The 17,727-nt window shown below is 28.0% G+C and overlaps 5 protein-coding genes and 1 long non-coding RNA gene across 12 annotated transcripts; 3 read left to right on the forward strand and 3 right to left on the reverse strand.

Moving 5' to 3' along the window:
• Positions 1-180: 180 nt before the first annotated feature.
• LOC126871669 (INO80 complex subunit D) lies at positions 181-5,312 on the reverse strand. 3 transcript variants are annotated; one of them, XM_050630717.1, is made up of 3 exons: positions 4,417-5,312; positions 2,413-3,885; positions 181-2,287 (listed from the first exon to the last, which is right to left on the reverse strand). In XM_050630717.1, the coding sequence occupies exons 2-3, from the start codon at positions 3,788-3,790 to the stop codon at positions 2,121-2,123; spliced, it is 1,545 nt and encodes a 514-aa protein (XP_050486674.1). In that variant the 5' UTR covers positions 3,791-3,885; positions 4,417-5,312; the 3' UTR covers positions 181-2,120. The 3 variants fall into 3 exon arrangements, with proteins under 3 accessions (XP_050486674.1, XP_050486673.1, XP_050486672.1); XM_050630716.1 differs by having other exon boundaries at positions 4,120-5,312; XM_050630715.1 differs by having other exon boundaries at positions 2,413-5,311.
• Positions 5,313-6,482: 1,170 nt separating this feature from the next.
• Positions 6,483-11,005, reverse strand: LOC126871666 (dolichyl-diphosphooligosaccharide--protein glycosyltransferase subunit STT3B). 2 transcript variants are annotated; one of them, XM_050630708.1, is made up of 7 exons: positions 10,553-11,005; positions 9,647-10,345; positions 9,263-9,573; positions 8,654-9,194; positions 8,098-8,559; positions 7,904-7,994; positions 6,483-7,782 (listed from the first exon to the last, which is right to left on the reverse strand). In XM_050630708.1, the coding sequence occupies exons 1-7, from the start codon at positions 10,771-10,773 to the stop codon at positions 7,756-7,758; spliced, it is 2,352 nt and encodes a 783-aa protein (XP_050486665.1). In that variant the 5' UTR covers positions 10,774-11,005; the 3' UTR covers positions 6,483-7,755. The 2 variants fall into 2 exon arrangements, with proteins under 2 accessions (XP_050486665.1, XP_050486664.1); XM_050630707.1 differs by having other exon boundaries at positions 6,483-7,747; positions 10,553-11,004.
• A 28-nt stretch (positions 11,006-11,033) lies between these two features.
• LOC126871989 (armadillo repeat-containing protein 7) lies at positions 11,034-12,937 on the forward strand. The gene is made up of 4 exons (XM_050631415.1): positions 11,034-11,642; positions 11,720-11,887; positions 11,973-12,238; positions 12,305-12,937. The coding sequence occupies exons 1-4, from the start codon at positions 11,534-11,536 to the stop codon at positions 12,794-12,796; spliced, it is 1,035 nt and encodes a 344-aa protein (XP_050487372.1). The 5' UTR covers positions 11,034-11,533; the 3' UTR covers positions 12,797-12,937.
• Positions 12,938-12,943: 6 nt separating this feature from the next.
• Positions 12,944-14,000, forward strand: LOC126871683 (follicle cell protein 3C-1). The gene is made up of 4 exons (XM_050630748.1): positions 12,944-13,092; positions 13,267-13,538; positions 13,646-13,717; positions 13,798-14,000. Exons 2-4 carry the CDS (start codon positions 13,272-13,274, stop codon positions 13,906-13,908), a joined length of 450 nt encoding a protein of 149 aa, XP_050486705.1. The 5' UTR covers positions 12,944-13,092; positions 13,267-13,271; the 3' UTR covers positions 13,909-14,000.
• LOC126871686 (uncharacterized) lies at positions 13,901-17,702 on the reverse strand. Its single transcript, XR_007691718.1, has 2 exons — positions 17,555-17,702; positions 13,901-14,065 (listed from the first exon to the last, which is right to left on the reverse strand). It is a non-coding gene; the product is annotated as an uncharacterized LOC126871686 (long non-coding RNA).
• Positions 14,063-17,489, forward strand: LOC126871667 (zinc finger protein 525-like). 4 transcript variants are annotated; one of them, XM_050630709.1, is made up of 6 exons: positions 14,063-14,219; positions 14,286-15,674; positions 15,747-15,832; positions 15,894-16,209; positions 16,517-16,620; positions 16,679-17,489. In XM_050630709.1, the coding sequence occupies exons 2-6, from the start codon at positions 14,507-14,509 to the stop codon at positions 17,399-17,401; spliced, it is 2,397 nt and encodes a 798-aa protein (XP_050486666.1). In that variant the 5' UTR covers positions 14,063-14,219; positions 14,286-14,506; the 3' UTR covers positions 17,402-17,489. The 4 variants fall into 4 exon arrangements, with proteins under 4 accessions (XP_050486666.1, XP_050486668.1, XP_050486669.1 ...); XM_050630711.1 differs by having other exon boundaries at positions 14,065-15,674; positions 15,894-15,950; positions 16,065-16,209; XM_050630712.1 differs by having other exon boundaries at positions 14,065-15,674; positions 16,679-16,892; positions 16,973-17,121.
• Positions 17,703-17,727: the final 25 nt, after the last annotated feature.

Here is a 17,727-nt window from a genome sequence, read left to right on the forward strand (position 1 = left end):
CTAATACAAAATATGGAAAACTACTTAAAATTATTCGTAACGCGCATTGAAAAAATTTAGAAAGAAAAATACTGATAATTATTTTTATCGCATAAGATATTAAACATAGACACATATTTCGAAAATAACGCTTTTAGGATATGTGATAAGGGTGGATAAACTGAGTACAATAAGACAATGTAAAAAATATGCTTATTATAATTGGTAATGCCTAATAATGCGTACTAATGCTGATATTTTACAAGGAGATACATATATAGGTACATTTGAAGCAATGCATTGTTTTAAGATTAAATTTTGCATTGTCCTTATATAAATAATTATTGTACCTACTTACTACCATTATATATAATAACAATATATATACGACATTAATTTAATCCCAATATGGGTTAAATTGTAAATTATATTGTATTTTTGTCCATTTACAAGTGGCAAATTACTGTCCATTTGCATTGGTTTACATTTAAAACATTTATTATTCAAGATATACTTCCTTGCGACCTATTATTTATGAATAATGACACGCACATGTAACGTACAAAAATTAATATCTTAACTAGTACATTTGGCACAGAAACTTTGATAATAAAAACTAGATCTCACAAAAATCTGTACAATTCTAGTGTCACAAGTAAGTTGTTTTTTCTGCTGCTTTACTCTCTAATGACATTTATTTATAGTCTACAGAGTGATTCAACATAGTTCTTTTTCTTTAATTTCGATTACGATATGTATTAAAATTATGATAATTTGAAATATATTGTGTACATTTGAAAATATTACATGTACGTAGATAACTCTAGTGTCAATACTACAGCTACGTTGTAATCATTTAAATGTTAAATGGCAGTAAATGATTTAGTTGTCCTTATAATTAACCAGAGGAATCTAGTTTTTTTTCTCAGAATCTGTGCCCTCTTACAATTCTTTAATCTGAATTTTATATATTTTTACTTTGAATAATAAAATAATATATCACGTGTCATCTTTTCTTATAGGCTGCAAAAGAAATTGAATCATATTACAATTACTAAAGATATCAAAAATGAAACTATTTCGGCACTTCTTATTAAGTTGAATCTTTAATTATATGTTACAGTTATCTATTACTGAACATTTATCTATATGATTATAATACAAAATGAAGAAAATGATGATAGTGATGATTATGCATATATCAATAAGATTATTTGCGATTATTCGCATATATTGTTACAGCAGGCAGATGATAAAAAATGAATATGACCATTTATATGTATATGTAGTTTTTTTTAAGTTCAGTCATGTGTTCATGCAATTCTATTTTATAAATAAAGTTTCTTAGTAGAAAATAATCCGTTAAAACTTCTAACTTCTGTTTAAACAAAACCTAAGTTATATTCATATCAAAACATACAATGAACTGAATAATATACTGACTTTTAATAAAAGACTTTACCTCTGTTTAAAATAGAAACTTCATACAACTTAGAGAAGTTATATAAAATCATTTGATTATATTTTTACAAAATATTAATGACTATTATTTGCAGTTATATCAGGGTACTTAAAAACAAAATAAAAATCATTAATAGTGAATAAAGCAGTATGTAAAAATAAATTTATGTGCCCTGAAAAATTCAAATATAGTAGAATTACTTTGTAGGACTGCTTTTTTCTTTTGACTTTTGTATCTGTCATAAGCAAAAAGTATTTATTGCTATACCATTATAGCTACAACACTGTAACTGAACTTTTAAATTGTATTCAAAATAATTCGCAAATGTATAAAAGAACAAGATGATTTTACGATTTTTTCGTGATTACTTTTTTAGCAAGGATGGAATTTGTAGAATTTATAAGAAATATGATCTCTTTTCTTCCTTTTTATGGGAATCTAACTATATGATACAATTGTACCCAATGAAATTTATATTAAATTAGTAATAGTTAACTATTTTTTGTTACTTTCTGTATGTCAATCCCTGCCATTATCTCGGATTTTTATAGTTACATAACGAAAGTCAATAACACAATCTTACATTTAGCAGCACATACACAAACAGTATTTTTTTCTATATTGTAAGGAACACACGTGAACTCGTTTTCAAATTATTACATTACTAAAATAGGCGGGGCTACGAAGCAATATCTGACATAAGTTGAGCCAATAAAGCTGGCTCTAAAAGTCCATGTGTTTGCCCCATTCTTTCCAAATTCCGTACATCCTTATCCACTGCCTCTAATGCTCGCTCCAATTCTTCTTCTTCTTCTCTTGATGGTTCATATTCCCCATTTCTGCCTTCTGAAAACATAAATCTTATTTTATTTTTAAATTAAAGTAATTCATAAGAATAAATATATTTCACACAACATATTTATATAAATTAATATCACATAATACAAAAAGGACAATATCATTATAATTACCAATAAAGAGGTCATTAAAAGCATCAGCAGGTAAGTTGTTGAGCACATTGCCAAAATCATGCTCTGCAGGATCCAAAGAAGGAAACACTTCATGATCTCCCAGATCTTTAAGTCCTCCTCCAAGACCAAGTCCTAATCCTAAATTTAAGTTAGCAGAATTTGAAGTTCCTTGTGCTACAGTATTCAAATTATTCAAAGTTTTTGTCTGATTTTCACTAGAGTTTATTTGATTCAAATATTGACTCTCTTCATGTACTAGAGTAGGATCTTTAATCTCAAGTTTATTTGCAAGAGGCCGTTTTCGTTTCTTTGGCCTAGATTTTGGTTTAGGCCTGGGAATTGTAGGAGATGTTGGTTTTTTACGAGCTTTCTTTGGTTTAGACTCTTGGGCTTTACGATGATAATTATCTCTTTTCCTTGCATGTTCTGGACAAAGAGGTAATTCATGTGCAACATCAAACACAGGAATACAACATTGTGTATTATCACTAAATTTGGCAGTGCAATGTTCAAATAAAAGTTGATCTCCATTCAACATAATATGACGAGAACAATGGCGAGTACAGGGCAAAGATATCTGTTGACATCCTTCAGCTCCACAAAGCCCACCAACTAGAAGTGGCCCGTCAACCACTTTACTTGTATTTGGAGAACCACTTAAAGCTCTTGCTGTAGATGCAGGATCCTTGCAAGCAGCTTCTAAAAGACATCTAGCTCTATCACGTAACAAAATTTCTGAGTCTGTTCCACCTTTATGTAACTGAAGTAATCTTCTTCTTAGCTGGGAACGCAATTGAGAAAGGCGTGCAGAACGATTCAATGTTGAAGTGCTTTCTCCAGAAAACCAATAACGTTGATAAATTGTCATTTCATCTCCACTAGAATCACTATCTGATATTTCATCCCCAGCTCTAGGATAATACAATAGTGTATGGTCCCGACTTTGCTTTCTATTTTTTAGTCTTTGTAAATTTTCAATATGACGCTGCTTCTGTTGAATTGCTTTTGCAAATTTATAATCTATATGTTCACCATCACCACTACCACTGCCACCACCACCAACACTACAATCAGCATCTAATTCTACAGCACGGTCTTGTACATCTTTGAATTCCGCATCTGGTACGGATGTTATCCTTATTCTTTGTTTCATACATTTTTCTTTAGTCTTAATATTTTTACAATTTTGCATTACTTTAGAATTTTTAGATGACACTATTGAAACATTTCTTCCTGTCGCTGTACCAAATGGCTCTGGTTCACTGAAAATATATGGATCGACATCTTGACGAGCCTCAGTTTTCAGCAAAGCCTTCAACCGATCCGAAAACTTCAATTTATTGTCCATGTTTGAGTTTTCGGATATAGGGACCTTCATTGATTACCGCTTTCCTTGTATCTTGTTCCACCTGCATTCTCAAATCCTCTAAATCTTTCTTCCTATCTAGATAAAACTTGGTTCAAGCCATGTGCCTAGATCCAAGTCCATACATAAATATTTCTGAATTCATAATACTGAGAATAAAAAAATAAAAAATTATTTTTATTGTATTATATCACAGTTTGATTGTTTTTGTATGTGCTTTACACATTAATGTTTACATATGCATCAAGGTAATACAACTAACAAAATGAAATTTTGTACAAAGTATAATAACTTATAAAATAGTCATATCCACTACATATGCCAATAATATTAATACGCACCCAACTTATATACATATGTATCTGCATATGTACAAAACTTAGTTTTGTCATGGGTTATGCTTTGATAGAAACATTAAAACTGATTACCTATTATTTAGTATCAAATTTTATAGTGGAATTTTACAAAAAATCTTGTATAGTTAAATGACAATAAAATTTATTTTATGTTTTAAAAGTGCAAATAATACTTTAGTAGTCAATAATATCTAGATCAATTAAAGCTATATATCACTATAAGTATAAGTTTAAATTCACATATTCCTGTACATATATGTATCAGATGATTACTAAAGTCACCTGGTTCAAACAATAAGCGTGAACTTAGTCCATGGTTAAATCAGGATAAAAACAATCCTTGCCTCGCATAGCAATTCGCACTAAATATACCCTATACATTTTCAAACAATTTCATTACATGAAATATTAAAGCATTGAATGTGAATTCTAAAAGTTCTGACAAACTTTGACAATTCAAAGCCATATTAATAAACATTTTATTTCTAGTGTTGACATGAGTACATGATGTTGGATATCAACACTGTTTGGTTATGTTCACTCCTTATATAGGCAATAAGACACTTTGCAAAATACTATAAGCAAGTTTCAGTAATATAGTCAGAAAAACTCATAAGATGAATCTTGCAGCATATTTATACCCTATAACAAGGGTAAACTATTCACAAATACTATCACGAAACCCTCTTTATGAACTCGTTTCGTTTAGTTTAACCGAGGTTGGGACAATGGAAATTACTCCCAACAGTAATGGAGGTTGTTGCCCAATCAGAAGCAATCCGACCTTTTTCGTACAAAATACACTCTAACGAGATTGAAGATTCACGCACAAATTTTAGCATTCATCGATAATAACATTAGAAAGACATGTCAGATATAAAGAAAGCAAAATGGCGGACACTGCACACACGAACAGTTTCTCATGCGAAAAATCTTTGAATTCACTGTATTATCATTATGAATTTGATATACAAACAATTTATGTCCACTTTAAGTGAACTAATTTTAAATGATAATTTACGAAAACATATTTTTGCATGATTTCGGCTATTTCTATTGAAAATGTTTAGATTGTTCTTCGTTATTCATTTTGACATAACCTTTTAACTCTTTTATGTATATAATAAACCTAATTTTATTTCTACTTTTTTTCTTTTAGAAAACAGGATAGTATGAATAAAACGACAAATATAATAATATTTCATTTTTCAATTTTAAAACATCCATTGTATGATCTAGTTTCCTTAATACTACATTGTATTCAGAGTAATTATATTTGATTTACATAAATGTATAGCTTTTCGTTAATATTTTAAAATATGGCATGTGTAGAATATTACATTATGTTATTTAGTAACATCATTTTACTCAACTTTCTTGATATTAATATTAAAAGAATAAATTATATAATTGATTAAATTACAATGATAGTAATTAATATAATGTATCGAGAAATATTGAAATAGTTGATTTTAAATAAATTTTAGCCTCTTACAATAAACATTGAAAATTTCACGTAACATAGAATTATTATTTTTTTATAGAATATGAAATGCATAAAAAAGATATTGTCTTTTGATAATTAATAAATAATAAACATTGCGTGATCTATATCTATTCAAATATAATTAACATGCTCTAAAAGGATATTATACTTAATTAAAAAATATAGGTGTAAGAAATCTATATATAAATCTGATAAATATTACTTAAATATGTAAAAAAAATAATGAAGATAAAATAAATTATGCATGTATTAAATATAAAATCGGGCGATGAAGTCAATGTCAAGAGCAATAATTTTCATATTGCTACATAACCAAACCATATTTTATATTTATTCGAGATTTTATTCAAACATTTAATTTTTGAATTAATAAATAACTAGATTCTATATTTGTGTGATAAGGCATTACAAAAGACAATCAAAATTCATAAATCTAGTAACCTTCAAAAAGTTGTTACCAGTGATCAGCTGATTTTGACATTTAAGACTATAACCTATTAATATATTACAAAAGACCACCTGTTGATATAGTCCAGCCTTTCCGAAAAAATTTGTAATTGCTTAATTATTAATACTCTACTATTTAAAAAAAAGGCAAGTGAATTTAAATATTATATTAATACCTTATTTTGTCAAATAGTATAAAATAAGAGTATGCAAATTATATAAACGTATCTTTTTACTCTCTTGTGTATACTAAATATGCATTTAGTATACACAATATACATATATATTTAATTCTTTCATTATTATATAATTTTTAATGCTTGCCATTTTCCTAATATAATCGCATTAGTCTTCCGAATTTTATATAGGAAATAAAATAATGTTGTCAGTGGTATGTATTACAACCTTGTTTCATTTATATTTTTTTGTTTTCTTTATAATCAAATATACACAATGATTGTGTACACAGCTATTTTGCGTACTTAACATTGCTTTAAGTATAATTTTGTGATCTTTGAAATACATACAATTGCTAAAAATAGTAATTGGATTATGTACATATTATAAATAAACAATATGTTTTATAATAAGAAGAATGGTTACAATGTAGATCACAAAGATATAAATTTCAAATTTGAATGAAACGTGAACTATAGCACTGTACTTAAAAAAAGTGCTAGAACAATGGACAATCAAAAAATTATAAGATAAAATAATACATTACACTTAAAAGCATATTTCCACTGCATAAAATTCAATTTGTCTTCTATATTTTTAAATTCTATACAAAAAAAAAAGGAAAGATAAATCAAATATTAAATATACAATGCTTTTAAGTGACAAGTTCCTTCTTACGAATGTTCAACAAGAATAGTATACAATACTGTATAACTGTGTATACATAACACATATTTAATCCCTCTGATCTCACCTGTTTGATATTTATAATAAATGTTTCCATTTTTTCGTTCAGTTTGACTAGCGAATTTTTCTTATTGATGTTTAGTGTGCATTACACAGATATAAGAAAAGTTTACGCATTAGCTCTTTTATCATATTTCTCATGTGATAATTCAAAGCTCATTTTCGTAATTTGCAATCAGAACATAATATGCGTAAAATCACGTAAGCAAAAAGCTAGAGACTACTTAAGTACAAAGATTTAAACTGTATGAATATAGAATTTTTCCACTCCATGAATAATGTAAATTCAATTATAGAAATTCACCATATACTGCAACCATATAGAAATTATATTTTACCTAATCGATATGTAAAGTAGCCATACATAGATAATATTTCATAATTTTGAAAAAATAAGAAATTTTCGTAGTGTAATGAGTAAAATTGAAAACATGATCGCTTTTTTAAAGATCATTTTTGTTAAAAAATTGTCCCAATTGCTTTCAGTGTTGAAAATTTCTTTTATTCTATATTTAATTGATTCGAGTTTTAATGATATTAAAATCTTAATTTGAGGTACAATTTGTGGTAGACCCAAGGGACGGTGTATAATTCTTTTTCCTTATTATAAAAGTTGTATTTGAAAATTATTATGAATTAGATAATAAATGTATGTTACGTAGTTTTTCGTTGAGGTTTTTGTCCTTTAATAATAGTTGGCCGGCCTTTTATGTAACCTTTCTTACGACGTGGTGTCTGTAACATTAATGTCCCCCACCCCACGATTTCAACTACATTTCAAAATTACACAATGTTATGATTTAAAGAAGGAAAAACGATACGATTAAGAATTCAACAAAAGTAAATGTTTTAACTGCTTTAAATGTTTAGCATAAGAAATAGAATTCTCACCTTTTTACTAACATATGAATTAGCATTTCGTGCAACAATTCGTTTAGATATTGGAATGCTTGGTCTATTAAATTCATTTGGCTTTTTCACCCTAAAATTGGATTTGAATAAGGACATTTGAAATTTATAAGTATAAAAATCATAAAATTTATAAAATTAATTTATGGTCTTGTTATTGTTATCTATAAAATTACCTGTAAATTCTAACAAGCCAATGTTCAGTCGTGTAGGCTTCTTCCAAATATGTTAACTGGAAATTTTTATTTCCTATTTCGGCGTTACGCGTACGATCATAACCAGAGGGCGATCGATAATCAATCTTTACTTTCCCAAATCGATAATAGCTTAATTTATACATTAGTGAATTCAAAAGGGTAGGTGAACCTTCCGAATCCACGCGAAATTCTCCTTTTTCAGTAAAATAATCACTTTCACGAATATCTTGTGGATGTTCGCCTTCAGCAATTCGTACCATCCAAAGGAACTTATTAACATCATCTCCGGAATATCCAATCATTCCTCCAAAAATAACTAATACATAATCTACATCTAATGATGTCATAATTTCATAAGCAGCACTTTCATTTGAGCTCATTGCTTTTCCAACTAGAGCTATATGTGAATTATTCCAAGTGTTATTGTCCACAAGCGTAGTTCTACGTTAAAATGAAAATGCTTCATATTGTATTATATTGTATTATATATACAAAAAAATTTAAATAGCACATTTTATTCTCTAATAATATATACCTATTAGCCATCCCAGCAATTTGATAGCCATAATCCCACCAACTCATAATCCTAGCATCAGTAGGTGTATTTTGTGCTAACCAATAATAAGCTTCTCTGAAATCATCTAGAATAGCTCTACCTCCATCGTTACTATATGATGCCAAAACAATCGAAGGGCTAGAATATGCATTACTTGTAATCCAAGTACAATGCAGTGTAAACATCATCATTAATACAAATGCACCAATGACAACACCATTTCGAAGATTAACACCTAATCCATCTCCATTACCCCTAGGTCTCTCATGTCTCATTCTACGAAGTTTACCAGCTTTATCATAGAGTGATCTACCAGGGCTTCTTTCTCTTTCTTCTTCACTTTCTTCTTCACTTCCATTATTACTTCGATCGTTTCTTTCATTGTCTTCCTCTTTGAAAAATAATTCAAGAAGGTCACTAAATGCAATTCCAGCAAGCATACAAACAACTGGAGTTAAAGTGAGCATAAGCCTCACCATTACTCCAGCAAAATAAACAGCACTTATAGCATACAATATAACTGTAAAATAATTATAATTAATATATTTGTGTAGTAAATTAATAAAGAATTTTTTTCTTAAATCTTACCAAAAACACGTTCATCATTGATACGTTTAATGCAGTACCACAAGCCCACAGGAAACGTTGTAACAAGAATGTGTAAATCAAAGAAAAAGCTAAACCATGTTGTAGGTTGATGTTCAGAAACAGATGCTATTATTGGAATGTGTATCTTTGCATAACCAGTATCCCAAAGTGAATAAAACCTTCCACTCCAAGGTGCAATAACACCGGCATAAGTCAAACATATTAAAATAAACAAAAGAATGCCAGCTGTAACTGCAACCACTCCTCCAAAGTATTTCATTTCAGATTTTGTAAGTACAGTTCTTAGATATCTACAATAATAAAATATACTGTATTACAAAATTTGATATATTAAAATTAAACTAACATATTATATCAACACACCTGAGAGTTGCCACAAAAATTAATAATCCAAACACACCTCCAGCTGCCATGTGTTCTGATGTTCTTATTGGTTGAAAACCAACAAATGGTATTTGCATACTCAATAAAAGTCCCAGAATATAAAATGTAGTGTAACTTGTAAAAAGACGATTACTGAATCGATTCATGATCAATAATGCAAAAACATGAAGTGGAATTAAATTAATGATAAAAACATAACCACCCCATGCAGATACCATATAGAAGTAGGACAGAGCAGTCATAGAAGCCCAAAAAATAGAGCCAGTTTTAACTGACTTAACCCACAGATAATATGTAATTTGTAGTGCAAAAATGGCAATGCCTTCATTGTCATAACTTCCTGCTACAGATCTTGAAATGTAACCAGGTACAATTGCAATAAAACACGCTGCAAATAAACCAGCTCCTGCATTCCATATTTCTTTTGTTAATAAGTACGTAGAAATGGCTGTAAGACCACTAAATATCGGAGCTAAGAATACACAAATGTCTCTTATATGCACTGGGATATTTAAAGAATGTAATATATAATGTATAGATCCAGATGTTATCATTAATCCAGGATAAACAGTTCCACCTACAATACGACCCAGCGGGTACCATGCTCTTTCATCAAACCAATTTAAAAAATTATAGAATCCATGTTGTACCATATATGCTGTAGCTCTGTAGTTAAACCTATGTTATAAAAGAATATTTTATTTTATAGTAATATTTTATAATAACATTATATGTACATATATATGTAAAGTTAATTTACTTTATCAATTAAATTATTAATAAACATGAAAATTATTTTTTATGAACAAAATGTTAGGTAAATATTAAATGAAAAATATTAAATTAAATAATTATTATAAATTAATAATAATTAAAAATACGTACCAAGGATCGAATTCATGTATGATACTTTCAAAACGTATCACCGCGAATAACCGAGAAGCAAATCCTGAGATCCAAACAAGTAGCAAAACAGTAAAAGTAATAAGAGAACTAAGTCCAGCGGCGTTTGTTAACGTAGAAGTTTTCATTTGCTTAGACGTCGATTTCTTGTCAGGGAACATATCTTTTTTAGTATTTGTAATGGATGTTCTATTTGGCAACATATTTCCTTTAAATTTCTGAATGTAATGATAAATATTTCCGTGAAATTTTAACAGACATTTGCCATGAACATATTAACATTTGTTTCTATTCAACACGGTGCAAATCAAGCTGCTTGCAACAAATTATCAAATCACTATGCCTAGGCTAGGAGTTTAAGACACGTTGAACACCGGCTACGTGTTAACCATGACTTCGCAATGACGTTCTCTACCTACTTTCATAGGAATATGGGTACAGGAATGGTATGTTCGAATATGCGCTTAAACGCACACCACGTTCGTTATGAATATCAAGCTGCCGATTGGTTTCAATAACAACACATAAAATAGAAACAGTTTGTCTACCAATGGCATTAATTTTATATCAATATCACATCCGGTCATCGACTATGATCTAAATACAGATGTAGTCACATATAATGTACTTACTGGCACTTATCCTAAACCATCATATCCGGATAATCTTATTACTTAACGACTGCTTGCTATAATATAATAAGCTGTGAAATTAATATTTCCTGTTTTCGTTACAACATACAAGAAATTAAAAAAATTTTGGTATGTAATCGTAGAAAATCGCAAAAGAAACATCTAAGAAAGTGAAATTTTTGTACATGAGGAACTGTAAATTATCTTTTTTACCACGTCCACCGTTTAAAAATAGTGATTAAAAAATTCAAAATAAAGTGATGGAATAGCATGAATTAAATATCATGAGTGAGAAATTTCGCTAAGTGATATAAATGAAAATTATTCTCTCATGTTTACTAGCAAGGAGCAATTAATAAAACGTACTGGGAAAAGTTCTATTGGTCGTTATGATTTCTTAAAACTTTTAACTACAGAATTTAAGACCACTAAATCTAAAGGTAATTTGCATACAAAAATGTAATTACTTATATAATTGTTATACTACATAATTATAGAACATAAATTATTTCCACAGAAGCAAAAGAACAAGTGTTAGCAAACCTTGCTAATTTTGCTTATGATCCTATCAATTATGGATACATAAGACAACTACAAATAATTGATTTGTTTCTTCACGCTTTGTCAGAAAATAATTTAAAATTAGTACGTTTTGCAGTAGGAGGTATTTGTAATGTATGTGCTGGTAGGTATATAATGGTTTGAAAGATTTATTTTCAAAAAGTACATCCTTGTGGTAACTATTAATTAACAAAAGAATTATATTTTAGATCCAATAAATAAACTATACATTTTACGTAACCAAGGCATTTGTCTATTAACACCATTACTTTCTTCACAAGATGAAGATATCATACTTTCAGTAATTACTAGTTTAATATTTTTAATTACCCCTGATTATAAGAGTGAAGTAACAACTGAATTAATTGGAAAAATATCTGATTTGTCAAATCATGAAAATAATCGTATTAAAAACTTAGTGGCAATATTTTTAAATGACTGCACTGAAATAAAGGATAAAGTTGAAAATCCTAAAAATATATAATATATATAGAAAATATTTTGGAAGGATATATACCTAATTATACCTTGATACATAAAAAAAGAAGTAGCTAAAAAATTATATATCATAATTCAATTGTGGAGTAAAATGAAGTTCTCAAAGCCATTCTTTAAATTGCTAAAAAGGTATGTGCAAAGATATTGTACAGGACCTTCAGATGTTCTAAACACTATGAAAGTTGGAAATGAAATATCAGTTTTTAAAACAGTTACCAAAGATGATATACTAAATTTTGCAAAATTAACTGGTGATTATAATCCAATACATTTAGTGACATCAAATAATCTTGTTCATGGTGCTTTACTCAATGGCTTAGTATCAGGAGTACTTGGTACAAAAATGCCAGGCCCAGGAACCATAGTAGTTGGACAAACTTTTACATTTCCAGCACCATGTTATGCTGGAGATATAATAGAAATAAAAGTGCAAATTGTTTCTATAAGAAAAATCATGAAATGTGAATATATTTGTATTGCAAATGGAAAAAAGATAGTTTTAAAAGGAAATGCAAAACTTATCAAAAAGTTATAAAATATCAATGCATAATAAAGTGAATATGTATAATCTTATCAACAAGAAAGTAATCTAAATCTTATTGTTGTACATGTATTTATTTGTATTTTAACATTATATTCATATTAAAAGAATAAAACAAGCTTTTTTTAAATACAATATGATTACAGTACTGCAGTATTATGAAATATTGCTTATTGTGAATGTGACCCATTTTAATTGCTGATTTTACAAAACAAAGCGCTTTCAACAAAACCTGCACGACTTATTGATTTTTATTACTTCATGCAAGTAATGCAGACAATTTGATTAATGTAAGTATCATTAAACTGAATATATACTTGTATACTTTATTAATACTTTACAGTTTAGAGTACAGATTTTTATATATTCTAAATATACTTAGATACAGCTTTCTTTTATTGGTAATTATTAATTAAAATAATCTTATTCATAAGAGAAATCTGAAATAAATATTTTTTTTACAGAAAAGATGAATCCGGCATTTCTATTATCAATTCTCTATTTCTTATCTGCATCAGCAGATCAAATTAAAATAAAAGTTTTAAATGATACTCTTAAAATTGTAACTACTGAATTTCCAGTTGGTTGTGCTTGTGGAATTTTTTTAAGTGGACAGTTTAAAAAGGATGGTAAAGAATCACCTAAGGGAGAGCCTGCTATTTTTCATGATTTGCCTGGAGCATTTTCATGTACTCCAACCGGGAATAAACTGTGTACAAATAAATGCTTGGACACTGTGAGTTAATCTATAGAAATACAAAATTATTACCACACATATATTTTATTGATGATACAGTTAATTTCTTATCTCAAGTAACACAAAATATGAAATATTTACTATAGATTATTAAACATCTGCCAAACAGTCCTAAAATACTATGTAATTCAATAAAATATGACTGTCATAAGGAAAGGGTAAGTTTTATTTTAATGTTTCACAATAGCTTCAAATTAACTATTAAACAACATTATATTATATAATTTCTTTATATTAGGCTTACTTATTTATTAAAAATTGTAACAGTGGATGGATTAACACAAATCTTTCTGCTGGAAGAGAATATTGTTGTAAGGATGGCACACCATACAAATGTCCAGTATATTAAAATAAATATCTTTTATTATGTATGTGTTCTCACTTGTTATAAATGTATAAGCTTTATACTTTTTTAATTTAATAAAACCATTATTGATTCTACCACGTTTTCTTCTTAAATGTCCCGCTTCTTGTCTAAATATAGCTTCAAGAACATCACATATACTCTACAAAGAATCAAAGGAATCCCAGATAAATATCTGAAATCTTCATTCTATAATTAAATTACCATATATAAAACTTTGTTCTATTTTGTGCACTTTAAAAAAGAAAAACTTTCGCTTTACATTGAGTTTTTCTCTATACTTATTAACATATGAGGTATGATTTTGATCTTTAATTTGTGCCATTGGGTCAAGTTCAGGCATAACCCCAATAATATTACAGATGACAGTGTTAAATTTAAATTAATCAGCTACTTTAAATTTGTATCTCAAACACTCTACTTTTATAGCCAACATTAAGTCTGTATAAAAGCTAATTTTTATTGATACAAAAAAGATGGAAAAATTATTTATCATTTATATTATTAAGAAAACAATGTGAAGCTTTCTATTATAAATATTATTTTGAATAAAAAACATTATAAATAAAAATTGGTAAGAAACATGTGTGCAAGACTTTTAGCATGTCCTTTGTGCTCACAACCAGGTTTTTTAACATTGGATGCATTGCGAGCAGGATTAATAAGCGTAGCAACACGACCTCTTACATGCCCTGTGTGTAATGAAGTATTGCTTGGTATTGATAAGCTTACTATTCATTTATTCAGCCACACTATTAATTTAAGTAATAATAATACAACAGAGTCATTGAAACATACAAATATTATTACCAGTACTCATAATCCACCAATAATAAGTAATTTAGAAAGTATTACTTTTCAAGATTGGAATATGTCTAAAATACAAATTACAGATTCAAATAAACTTTCACAGAATAACTTAAATATTCAAAATAGTTTAATATCATCGCAAAGTCTGCAAAATACAAAAGATGAAGCTTCAATTTTGAATCCAGAAGTTTCTATTCAAAATCAAAATTCATTGAATCATATACCTCAAATTACATTTCCACAAAATTCAATTTGTGGAAATAAAGAGATACATACACTTCAAAGGAATAAAGAAATAGAATCAGAAAAACTGCCTCAACAAATGTTACAAGAAACAATAAAAGTAGATTATGCTACACAGTACTTTGATCATCAAAACGTTAAAAATGTAAAATTTGTACAAAATTATCCTGAAACAGAATATGAAAATGTCCAAACATTTAAAAATTGGATAGAGGATCAACATTGTGAACAACCAAACAAAGAAGTAGCAGACAAAATGGGAAGATCTGTCGATAAACCTTGTAGTAATGAACAAATGATAATAACAAACAAACTTCCAAACATTATAAGTACATGTACCAATATGCCATTGGAAAAAGCTAATGATAAGAATATACAAGAAGACTCATCTATTGTATGTAATAAAAGACAAAATGAAAGTCTTGAACATAATGAGATATTACCTCAATTAAAACTTATAAAAACATTATCAACAAGACAAAAGACTGAGCGTTGCAATATATGTGGTTTTCATTTTCCTGATCATAATATTTTGCTTTTACATAAGCAATTAATACATATGATCAATGAAAAAGATTTAAATGTTATGCCTGAAAATTTACTTAAGAATTATTCATGTCACTTATGCTCTAAAGTATTTAAAATGAGAGGTAGTTTAATGGTGCATATGCGAGTAGCACATATGGGATATAATTTAGGTAATTTCTTATTACATTGAAAGCATATTAATATCTATTATTTAACAAACATTAACATAAACATATTTTCAGGTTCTTTGGTCAGAGGTGGACAAATAGAACTCATACTTAATGAAAATAAATTTAACTGCCCCACATGTGGAAAAGAATTTAAAAAGGTGGTAAATATGTTTCTTTGAATGTCTTTTTGTACAAAATAAAACAAATTTATTATTTTAGGAACAACATGTAATGCAGCATTTAAAAACACATGAAGCTAAACAATGGGAATGTGATGTATGCAATAAAATGTTTACAACGAAATATTTTCTAAAAAAACATAAAAGATTACATTCAGGAGAAATGCCTTATAAGTGCAACATATGTAATAAAACGTTTACTTTCCAGCAGTCATATCATAAACATAGATTATACCATAAAGATGATAAACCTTATACATGTACAACTTGTGGCAGATCATTTAAAGAATTATCTACTTTGCATAATCATGAACGAATTCATACAGGAGAAAAACCTTTTGCATGTGAAACATGTGGTATGTTAACTTTTGTAAGAATTTTATTTAAAAATGTGTTGCAAAAACTGAAATAATGCATGTTTTGTTTTCAGTTATTACTAACAATTTAATATGGATTGTTCTGTTTCTGCAATGTATGTATAACAATGTTTTGTAGTTTATTATATCTACTACAAATACTGCTTATATTTAGAAGTATGTAATAACTATATTCATACAGCATATATTTTGAGAATTTTATAATTAAAAGCTCCTTCCTATAATGAAAAAATAGATGGATAAATATGACATCATCTTTTTTATAATTTAGATGCTTGCTTTTTAGGAAAATGTTTTCGTCAACGTGTTTCATACTTGGTTCATCGTAGAATTCACACAGGTGTAATGCCTTATAAATGCACAACATGTGGAAAAAGCTTCAGATACAAGGTATATCAGAATAAAAAAGAAATACTTTTATGATTTTATTAATTATCCATTACTATAGGTAAGTCAAAGAACTCATAAGTGCCCAGCACAACAAACAGGAAATGTACAACAAACAAATATCATGGATCAGAAGTCAGTAAATTTACCAGATATACAAGGTATACACAATGATATATGTAAAACTCAAAAGGATTTTTTAAAGGAAAATCAAACGATGCTAGATATTGTAAATAATGAAGAAAACAAATATGTGTTAATAATAAATACTCAAGGTCAGCATCTTTTAACAAAAGAGTCTAACATTGAAAAAATACAAACTATTGCAAATACTAACATTACAAATAAAAAACAGAAGTTAGAAGAATGTACAGGGACAAACAATGATAATGAAAAAATAGGGAATATGTGGAAATCTGACATTCCTAATAGTTCTATATTTAAGAAACCCTTTGACACTTGTAAAGCAATACAATCAAAAAATGAGAAATCATTTCAAGAAGATACACATGATTTCTTTTCAATGGTAATGTCTCCCCTTGAAAATGGACTACCTTCACCCACTGCTGAAATGGAACACTTAAGAGTATCATCCCCCACACAAAAAGGAGATATATCAAAATCTTATGATACTTTTAGAAATACAGCACATATCATGGAAATGAATATGTTTAATGCTGATATAGAACAAAGTTTTAGCACTGCAGATAACAACGCAAATAATTTACAAACTATTAACGAAGAATCATTGAAACAACTACTGTATAGTATTAATGAAAAATGATTAGAGAATTCGCCATAAAAAATTGCATTATTAGTTATCATCGTTATAAATAAATAAGAATTTTTCAAAGAAGAATTAATTATAAAAATTTATAATGAATTCTTTCCCGGAAATTTTAAAATACTAACAAGAATTTCTTTGTCTAATGTGTACCTATTTTTTGAAACATAAAGTTTACTTCTTCAAAAAAGTGGCACAATAGTTAATATCGCTGAGTTAATCCTTGAATCATTTAATAATTTTGCTAAATATATTTTAGTGCAAATGTTCAACCAAAATGCTTAAATCACTTTTCCAGCTTTTATTAATGTTTATAGACGAATAGT

This window comes from Bombus huntii, chromosome 12, assembly GCF_024542735.1.
Source record: "Bombus huntii isolate Logan2020A chromosome 12, iyBomHunt1.1, whole genome shotgun sequence".
Taxonomy (NCBI): domain Eukaryota; kingdom Metazoa; phylum Arthropoda; class Insecta; order Hymenoptera; family Apidae; genus Bombus; species Bombus huntii.